This window comes from Diceros bicornis, chromosome 1 (genome assembly GCF_020826845.1).
Source record: "Diceros bicornis minor isolate mBicDic1 chromosome 1, mDicBic1.mat.cur, whole genome shotgun sequence".
NCBI lineage: Eukaryota > Metazoa > Chordata > Mammalia > Perissodactyla > Rhinocerotidae > Diceros > Diceros bicornis.
In genome coordinates, this window is record NC_080740.1 from 41,027,291 (window position 1) to 41,038,207 (window position 10,917).

Consider the following 10,917-nt stretch of genomic DNA (forward strand, 5'->3'; position numbering starts at 1 on the left):
ATTGTTTTTACTTTACTGATAGGAACTTGACACTGAGGGAGAACTTAAGCAACTTGCACAGGTTTCTGTTGTCAGGTCAGACGCAGAGGTGGTACAGGAGCTCTTAGTGTTTTAACATGCCAGCCTTGTGCTTGGTAATAACGAGCTTAATATGCACCATGTCAAACGCTAAGCTAAGCACTTTACACACCATTTCATTTAACTCACACAACAACGCTGCGTTATTTAGGTACTGTTGTCGTGCCCTTTATAGATGAGGAGGCCAGAGCTCAGAGAGGTTAAGTAATTTGCCGAAGGTCACGTTACTAGTTAGATTTTAACTAGATTTTAACCTAGGCATTCTGATGCTACAGCCCAGGATCTATTCACCACTTTGTCATATTATCTTATTTTGTCATTATATGGCTTTCTATTTCATGAAGATGTAATAAATATTTTTAATCTGCTTTTAAAAGTTCTGAATTGAATTTTTTATATTTTTTTATTGAGGTCACATTGGTTTATGACATTATATAAATTTCAGGTGTGCATCATTATATTTCAACTTCTATATAGGCTGCATTGTGCTCACCACCAAAAGTCTAGCTGCCATCCGTCACCATACATGTGTGCCCCTTTACCCGTTTTGCCCTCCCCCTGCCCCTCTGAGTAATTTTATTCTTAGGAATACAGTAAGGGCTTTTTATTCATATGGTCTCAAATTTATGTTTAAGAATGTAGAGTAAAGCCAGATGTATAGGTTGAAGCAGAACTCTCAGATCTGTCAGTTCAGATAAATTATTCCATGGGTTTCTAAAATACAAGGAGTGTTTATTTTTTTATTTTATTTTTTCATATCTAAAAATATGGGTACTATCTATAATCATTAAACTATCATTGCTAGATGAAAGTTGCCTTTGTTGTCCAGAGTTATTAGCTCAGTTGTATTTAGTCTGAACAATGGTCTTTTAAAAAAAGAAATAAAATGTAACATGATAAAGGTTGGTACTCTTTTCCTTCTCTTCTTTCCAGGCATTCTTTAATGGCAAACTGAAGGCCAGAGGGAACATCATGCTGAGCCAGAAGCTTCAGATGGTTCTTAAAGACTACGCCAAGCTCTGAAGGACATACTACGTTATTAATAAAAAGAGAAATATTAAATACTTTCTTCACTCAAATATGCAAAAGTGATCAAAACTAAGATGCAGGGGAAATTGCTTAACATTTTGAGATTTCAAATAACTTTTCAGATTTTCATTTTCTACTAATTTTTCATGTTATCATTGTTTTTACAAGGAACTGTAAGCTAGCATGTAATTATCCTTCTGTTCGTAGATCTGTATCTTCATAATAAAAAATTTCCACCCAAGTCCAGTCTCTTTAGAATTGTGATAGCGTTTATAAGTTGAAAGAAAAATTAAAGCCCCCTTTATGTCTTTTACACTTCGTTTTGTTATTTTCTGTTCTCTAATTAATTGATGCTCCAGTTATAACATGAATTGTTATATATGTACTCATTTTTCATACTTTGCTATAATAGATGGTGTTCTGCCTTAAGGCAAAAGAAAGATCTTTGTATTTCCAAGTAGTTTTCTTTCTTCTCCCCTGCCTTTTGCTAGAAATTCTTTACTTTCATGTGATGCTTGTAAATCTACCAAATATATAGCTTTCTTGCTAAATCAGTAATCTTAAATCATAAAGATGTTACTAGCAAGTATTGTCATATCACTGTTTTCACCAACGTGGTCGAGATGACGTGTGTTGAGGAGATGCTTTTTTGATGGGTTGGCTGCAAAGGTGACCAGCTAGTGGGATGCTCACAGGGATGGAGTAAGTTTCAATCGTGGAGCACAACTGAGGAGAATGTGTTTGGGTGCGTGGGTGTTATAGGTTGAGTTCCCTGGGAAGCAGACTTTGAGATGGAGATTCATGGGCAGGAAATTTATTTGGGAGTTCTTGGGATCAACATCTGGAGGGTGGGGGGCTGGTAAGCAAAGAAAACAGGACTATGCAGAGGGAGAAGTTAGGTGTGGTGCAGTTACCACAAGGCCTCAGCCCTCCCTTGGGGAACTCTGAAGCTGGGATGGCCCTTCAGAATTTTCCTGATCTAACTAGTCATTGATTATGGCCTGCCCTGCAAAGGGGCGTGACCTTGGGCAAAGCAGCAGAGCAATTCCAGATGTGTGCTTATGTCAGTTGATAATCTTCCTGCAGTTGAGGTAATATGTCTTTAGTCCTGAATAGGGCTTCTAGGAGTGCAGCACAGCGCTTTGCTTCAGGGAATAAGATTGAGGGAACTAGAACGTAGGGATCAAGGGAAAAGGTCTCAGAAATTTGAAATTGTAGTATTTAGCACAGTAATGGAACACAGTTGAGAACATTGATATATTGTTGATTTAATGAAGGAGCAAGATATGTAGAAAGCATAGAAAAGTTACGTTTGGCAATTATGCCTTAGTTTCACGAACTCTGTATGGTATCATAAAATTAACTTTATTATTTTTTGTAGCATACTTTTAATTTAATTATTTTGTTTTAATATTTAATACCCCCTTCACCCATTTCTCTCACCCCCTATTTCCCCTTGCCCCCAAGTTTGGCAACCACCAATCTGTTCTCTGTTTCTATAAGCTTGGTTTTTTTTAAAAGATTCCATGTATGAGAGATATCACATGATATTTGTCTTTCTCTGACTGACTTATTTCACTTAGCATAATGTGCTTTGACATCCATCTGTGTTGTCGTAAATGGCAAGATTTCATTCTTTTTTATGGCTGAATAATATTTAATTGGGGTGTGTGTGTATATATACCCACCCCACATTTTTTTTTATGCATTCATCCATCGATAGACCCTTAGGTTGTTTCCATATCTTGGCTACTGTAAATAATACTACATTGAACATAGAGGTGCATATATCTTTTTGAGCTAGTGTTTTTGTTTTCTTCAGATACATACCCAGGATTGGAATTGCTGGATCATATGATAGTTCTATTTTTAATTTTTTGAGGAACCTCCATACTCTTTTTCATAGTGGCTGCACCAATTTGTATTCCCACCAACAGTACACAAGTATTCCCTTTTCTCCACATCCTTGTGAACACTTAGCTCTAGTCTTTTTGATAATTGCCATTCTGACAGGTGTGAGGTGATATCTCATTGTGGTTTCGATTTGCATTTCCCTGATGATTAGTGATATTGAGCATCTTTTCATGTACCTGAAGTCCATCCATATGTCTTCTTTGGAAAAATGTCTATTCAGGTCTGCCCATTTTTTAATCGCATTGTTTTTTTTTGCTATTGAGTTGTATGAGTTCTTTATATATTTTGGATATTAATTCCTTATTAAATATGTGATTTGCAAATATTTTCTCCCATTCAGTAGATTGCCTTTTCATTTTGTGGGTGCTTTCCTTTTCTGTACAGAAACTCTTTAGTTTTATGTAGTCCCACTTGTTTATTTTTGCATTCGTTGCCTTTGCTTTTGGTATCAGATTCAAAAAAATCATCACCAAGACTGATGTCAATGAGCTTACTACCTGTTGTTTTCTTCTAGGAGTTGTATGGTTTCAGGTCTTGTTTATTAATCCATTTTGAGTTAATTTTTATGTATGGTGTAAGATAGTGGTCCCATTTCATTCCTTTGCATGTGACTGTCCAGTGTTCCCAACATTTCTCCATTGTATATTCTTGGTTCCTTTGTTGTAAATTAATTGACCACATATGCATGGGTTTATTTCTGGGCTCTATTCTCCTCCATTCATCTATGTGTCTGTTTTTATGTAAATAGTATACTATTTTAATTACTATAGCTTTGTCATATGATTTGAAATCAGGCAGTGTGTTTCCTCCAGCTTTATTCTTTTTTCTCAAGATTGCTTTGGCTATTCAGGGTCTTTTGTGGTTCCATACAAATTTAGTATTGTTTGTCTTATTTTTGTGAAGAATGCCATTGGAATTTTGATAGGGATTGCACTGACTGTGTAGATTGCTTTGGGTAGTATGGATATTTAATAATATTAATTCTTCCAATCTATGAGCATGGATTACCTTTCCATTTATTTGTGTCTTCTTCACTTTCTTTCATCAATGTCTTATAGTTTTCAATATACAGGTCTTTCACCTCCTTGATTAAATTTATTCCTAGGTATTTTATTCTTTTTGATGCAGTTTTATATGGTATTTATTAATTAATTTCTCTTTCTGATAGCTCATTATTAGTGTATAGAAACACAACTGATTTTTGTATATTGATTTTGTATCCTGCAACTTTACTGAATTTGTTTATTAGCTCTAACAGTTTTTTGATGGAATCTTTAGGGTTTTCTACAAATAATATCATGTTATCTGCATATAGTGACAGTTTGACTTCTTTTCCCATTTGGATGCCTTTTGTTTCTTTTTCTTGTCTAATTGCTTTGGCTAGGACTTCTAATACTATGTTGAATAAAAGCAGCGAGAGTGGGTTTCCTTGTCTTGGTCCTGATCTTAGAGGAAAAGCCTTCAGCTTTTCACTGTGGCATGGGAGATGTTAGCTGTGGGTTTGTTAAATATGGCTTTTATTATGTTGAGGTACGTTTCCTCTATACCCACTTTGTTGAGAGTTTTTATCATAAATTGATGTTGAATTTTGTCAAATGCTTTTTCTGCATCTATTGAGGTGATCATTTGATTTTTATCCTTCATTTTGTTAATGTCTTTTATCACATTGACTTATTTGCAAATGTCAAACCATCCTTGCATCCATGGAATAAATCCCACTTGATTGTGGTGTATGATCCTTTTAATGTATTGTTGAATTTGGTTTGCTAATATTTTTCTGACGATTTTTGCATCTATGTTCATCGGGGTATTGGCTTGTAATTTTCTGTTCTTGTGGCATCCATGTCTGATTTGGTATCAGGGTAATGCTGGCCTTGTAAAATGAGTTTGGAAGAGTTCCTCCTCTTCTATTTTTTTAGAAGAGTTTGAGAAGGATTGGTATTAACACTTCTTTGAATTTTTGGTGGAAGTCACCAGTGAAGCCATCTCATCCTGGACTTTTGTTTGTTGGGATTTTTTTTTTTTTTTAATAATTTTACTTATTTATTTTTCCCCCAAAGCCCCAATGGATAGTTGTATGTCATAGCTGCACATCCTTCTAGTTGCTGTATGTGGGACGTGGCCCCAGCATGGCTGGAGAAGCGGTGCGTCGGTGCGCATCTGGGATCTGATCCTGGGCCGCCAGTAGCGAAGCGCGCGCACTTAACCGTCAAGGCACGGGGCTGGCCCTGTTGGTATGTTTTTGATTACTGATTCAATCTCGTTACTAGTAATCAGTCTGTTCAGATTTCCTATTTCTTCGTGATTCAATCTTGGTAGGTTATATTTTTCTAGGAATTTATCTATTTCTTCTAGGTTGTCCAATTTGTTGGCATATAATTGTTCATAGTAGTCTCTTATGATCCTTTGTATTTCTGTGGTATCAGTTATAATATCTCCTCTTTCATTTCTGATTTTATTTGAGTTTTTTCTCTTTTTTCTTGGTGAGTCTAGCTAAAGGTTTGTCAATTTTGTTTATATTTTCAAAGAACCAACTCAGTTTCATTGATCTTTGCTATTTCCTTCCTTCTGCTAACTTTGAGCTTCATTTATTCTTTCTCTAGTTCCTTGAGAGTGTAAAGTTATGCTGTTTATTTGAGACTTTTCCTGAGGTAGGCATTTATCACTATGAACTTTCCTCTTAGAACTGCTTTTGCTGCATCCCATAAATTTAATTTAGAATGATTCATTGTTATGCCAGTTGAGTTAAAAAAAAACCAATGGCTGTCTTTTAATGTTGGGCTTTTATAATAGCAATTATTCCTGTTGAGCTTGGAAAACGCTTAGCGTCCTTCCAATTAGAAATAGCGTATTAAAATTAATCAGATGCCACCACACATTAATGAAAGTGTTGAATATATACCCTGGATGCTTAAAACATATTAAGAAAGTGATCTTTTAATTATCTTACTAACCCATCTCTGTCAATCTTAAAGGTCAGAGAGCTACTGATACCAGATTTAGTGGCTTGTTATTAGTCCTCATGCTCCTTAACCTTTTTGTAATATTTACTATTGTTGAATGCACTATCCTCCTTAATTTTTTACTTCTCTTTTATCCTCTAATGAGAAATATATTAACTTCTTAATGAACCTATGTGTTAATCTCACCAACTTCTACTTGCCTCTTTTGTAATTTCCTCTGTCCACCTATCTTTTCAGGATTTTTGATCAAGGTTTCAGACCTCTCCACTTTTTGGTAGACATTTTCTTCCTGGATGATTTAATCTACTGTCATATCTTCAGCCATCAGCTGAGTGCTAGTAACTGAATCTGTATCTTTAGCTGTGATCTCTCCATAATTCCATAGTTCCACCCACAGTTCCACATCATTACTGTACTGTTGTCATATAGTTGCTGCAGACACACATTTAAAATAGACATGTGATCTTCCTCGCCATTCCTAAACCTGCATCTATTCTTGTCGTAGTTAAGAATATCACCTTTTGCTGAACTAAACTAAGAGACCAGAGTCATCTTTGACTTTTCTCTTCCTTACACCCTACATTCAATCCTTCACTAACTCTTGTCACTTCTATTTCCTGAATATTTAAGGATTTTACTCTATGATACCGCTACTCACATGTGGACTCATATTTGATAGCTCATTTTAATGGCTTTCCAACTGGTTTCCAGTCTTTAACCACCAGCCTCTCACCACCCACTTCCCTGCAGCCACTAGAGGGGCCTTACTAAAACACACATCTGAACATGTGACTTCCCAACTTAGATACCTGTGATGATTCCTGCTTGGTCATCTTACTGTCACACTCTTTAGCGTGGTTCAGAGTTACAGCAGTTGGGATTCTTTCAGTGGCAAGTAATAAAACCAATTCAAATTGGTATAAAATTTTTCAATATAACTGAAAAAACTCTAGAAGGATATGATTGGCTTTGAAGGAGTTTGACCAGGCAGTTCAGTGTTATCTGAGCCCAATTCCTTGCTGTTCTCGCTGCCTGCTTTATCCACAATCTGCATTTGATACCATCCCTGGCAACACCAGATTATTTCTCTTGTCACAAGAAGGCAACCAACAGGTGCAGCCTCACAGTCTCATCCCGAATCAACCATCAGAAGAGAGAGCATTGTGTTCTCTCAAAAGCTCCAATGAAGGCCTCATCTGGTCTCGCTAGCTGTGATTGGGTTATAAGCCAATCCCTGAACCCATCACCATAGCTAGAGATGTTGGATATGCTGATTGGCCTTCGTCTATCAGGGCCCATACATGCAGCTAAGGATAGCGTGTTGGGGATCTCCAAAACTTCCCCTGGGTTTGGTGATTTGCCGGGAGGACTTGTGGAACTCAGCATATAGTCATACTCATGACTATGACTTATTACATTGAAATGATACGAAGCAAAATCAGAAAAGAGAAAAGGCCACACGGAGTGAAGTCCAGAGGGAATCAGGTACAAGCTTCCAAGAGTTCTTTCCCTGTGGAATCACATAGGACTTGCTTAATTCTCCCAGCATGAAATTGTGACAACATGTGAAATGTCTACCAAAACTCAGTGTCCAAGGTTTTAATTGGGAGGCAGGTGACATAGGCTTCTGCCAGAGCACATACCAAAATTCCAGACTCGTAGAAGGAAAGCAGGTATTTAGCATAAACCACATTGTTTGTAAGTTTGGGCACAGGGAGCCACTCTTCTCAGTGAGGGAATGGTGGGAACCTTCCTGAAATCTACGTTCCCAGATGCCAGCCAAGGGCTAACCTTGCAAGCAAAACTTCTAAGGATAGCAACCTCAGGCCCACCATATTAACTCTTTTCTGCACTGCTAGGATCAGCCCCACCCAAACTACGTGGCCCGAGAGCGAAATTGACAGTATCAGGAAGCCAAATCACGAACATCCACCACAAGGGCTCTTGAGCTCTCCTAAATTGGTTTTTTACCTCCTTACCTGGTAAAACTCCTCTATATCCTTAAGCCTACCAAGTGTGTCACCTGTGCAGGGCTGTTCTTAACCAATGCTGTTAGAAAACTCGGACTTCTCCCAGACCTTTGTATATTTTAAAGCAAAGAATCTGAGAAAGCTGATTTTTCTATTGGAGAGAAATAGATTTGAATAATAATCTGTTTAATAATAATACTACCCCAACATTAACTTTATCCTTTAGGTCAACAAATATTGCAGCAAAACTAAATGATAATCCAATTCCACTGAGAAATCTGAAGTTAAGAAGCCTCGAAAGCTGAAAGTCATGGAAAGTGATTTTCTGAAAAGCAGAAGATTTTTAGGTCAGTGTGGACTAAGCTATTTAAGAGGGGAGAGGAAAGAAAACCTCTTTAAAAATCTCATAAATAGGCAACATAGAAAAATTTCAAGCCTTGGCTAAAAATGAATCTGGATTTATATGACATGTATATGCAGTGTATTGGCTGAAGCTGCCTAGTAAGTGACATCTAGATATCAGAGTTAACGTAGCTTAAAAAATAAAAAGATATCTGATGGGGTAGGTAAAATGTTGAGGCACTAAAATTCTAAATTTACTTATATAACAGCTGTATAGAGCCTCATCCAGAAGCTGTCCTTTAAGAAGCTTGGGTGCATAACTTTTGGGTCCACAGCTGACAAGAATCAAAAAATAGAGAGGTAGAAAGAGCTGTGTGTTGTTGAGGGGAGCATTGGCTGGGGAAGTTTTTGAAGGCAGCCTGGAAGAAGAGGTAAAATTAAACCAGAAAACAGAGACCGAAAAGTATCACTTCAAGTGAGTATCATGCGGAGGAAGACTGAGCAGCTCTATATTCTTTAATCTCTTTTGAAGTTACAAGTACATCAGTAAAGAACAATGATGGGTTAAATCAGAGGCCAGCAAACATTTTCTGTAAAGGGCCAGATAGTAAATATTTTAGGCTTTGCAGGCCACGTGTGGTCTCGGTAACATATTCTTTTTTTTAAACAGCTTTGTAAAAAATGTAAAAACCTGCAAAACAACAGGCCAGGCGCTGGATTTGGCCTGCAGGGTGGGACCTGAGCATAGGTGTTGAGAGTGTCAGTTTAGAAAACAAAATTTTAAACTGTCGTCTTTATTTGCTTTAAACAATTATGAGTGTGAATTCATATGAATTATGTAGGTATGAAAGACCCTCTCCCACTCCCACACCCAGGCAGTTAAACTGCACGGCACATGCAGCGACCCGGCTCCTACTGGCCCACACTGTACGTTCCCTGTGTCAGCGAGCTGCACCAACATCTCAGTTTTCCAAACCAGCAACTCAGGTATCACCTTGATCTTCCCTTTTCATCGCCGTCAACGTTCATGAGCCACTACCCTCTATTTAAACAATACTGTTGTAGACATTTCACTTTTCCTGAATTGTTTTCTTAGATTAAAATTTTTAGGAGTGGTATTATTGGGTCAAAGGGTAAGAGCAGCTTTATGAAAGGCCTTTGCAGCCACAAGGTTCTCTTTGTGCTTATGCCATAGGGAGGTGAGGAAAGGAGATTAAGTGTCAGTATGTTTATGAATGGTGAGTTCTGTCGTAAAAAACAAAGGTGACAGCCTTATGCAAGTCAATGCCTGTTGATTGCAACAGCGCTGTGATTCCCAGTGTTACTAAATTTTGTATTACCAAGCACGGAAAGGCAATTGAAGCAATGAGACTTAGATCTCTGATTCAAAAGAGGTGGCTGTGGGAGTAAATGAGACAAGAAGTATGCACTCTGCTTCTGTGTGCAGATGATGGACCAGGAGGAGCTGGCTCCTGCTTCTCATTGGAAATGTGTACTTTATCAGAATATACGGTCCTGTTCGCAGAATATGTCATAAGAAGATGGGTAGTCCTGTGCGTTTAAATGATTTGAATCTTTGGCCTTTCTGAATGATCAGCTGAAGTTGGGGCTCAGTGGCAATCAAGCCTCGGTCCAAAGTGAACCACCACCTTTGCCCATGTCCCAAGGGAGGGCAGCTGGACAGTGAGAGTATTTCGCCTTAGATTTTAGACTGGGAAAGTAGAGAGAGGCGTGTTTGGTACCACTATCTTCTGGCCCACCGTCCCCTATAAAAATAGGCCTCTCCTTTTTCCTCTGCCTGGTTAAGAGTACTCAATTTATTTTTTTTTGTGAGGAGATCAGCCCTGAGCTAACATCTGCCAATCCTCCTCGTTTTTTTGTTTTTTTTTTTTTTGCTGAGGAAGATGGGCCCTGGGCTAACATCCGTGCCCATCTTCCTCCACTTTATATGGGATGCCGCCACAGCATGGCTTGCCAAGCAGTGCATCGGTGTGCGCCCGGGATCCGAACCGGCGAACCCTGGGCGGCTGCAGCGGAGCGCGCACGCTTAACCGCTTGCACCACCGGGCCGGCCCCAAGAGTGCTCAATTTTATTGGCCTATGGCTGTGAGTTCGGACAGATTGGAACAAAGCATTTTCCCTCACTCTTCACCTTTCAGCTTAGTATGGGAGCTATTCCAGAAATATGGCTTTTTGCTACATATAACCATATTGATTCCCAAATAACAGTTTTCAAGACCACCAATGGATAGTCAGTCAGTGAGTATTTATTGAACTCATAATGTGTACTGGGTGCTGGAGATTTAGGTGTGAATAAGGAAGAGAGAAAATCTGACTTGTAGCTGATTGCATTGAATGAGTGATTTCAATTTTAATGTTACTGCTTAAGAATTACAGGTTTCCCCCCGCTATCCAAAAGTAGAGAGTTGGCCATGAAACCTTTCCGTAAGGCAAAATGGCATAAAGTGAAGAAGCACTTACCATTAATTTATTTGGGAAAAATTTTTGAGTGGTCCCAGACCCAAAAAATAACCTGCCAGGATAAAGCACAGATGCTGACAGACAGGGTTCAAAGCTGTGGTGGCTTGACGCTGAGATGCCCAGGGTAGTTCTAGGGGAAG

The 10,917-nt window shown here is 38.4% G+C and overlaps 1 protein-coding gene across 1 annotated transcript in view; it reads left to right on the forward strand.

The window, feature by feature from the left end:
- Positions 1 to 1,348, forward strand: part of HSD17B4 (hydroxysteroid 17-beta dehydrogenase 4) — a 91,047-nt gene extending 89,699 nt beyond the window's left edge. The window contains exon 24 of the mRNA XM_058539153.1: positions 1,012 to 1,348. Coding sequence (XP_058395136.1) covers positions 1,012 to 1,101 — 90 coding nt within the window. The 3' untranslated portion in view covers positions 1,102 to 1,348. The remainder of the gene's footprint in view (positions 1 to 1,011) is intronic.
- Positions 1,349 to 10,917: the final 9,569 nt, after the last annotated feature.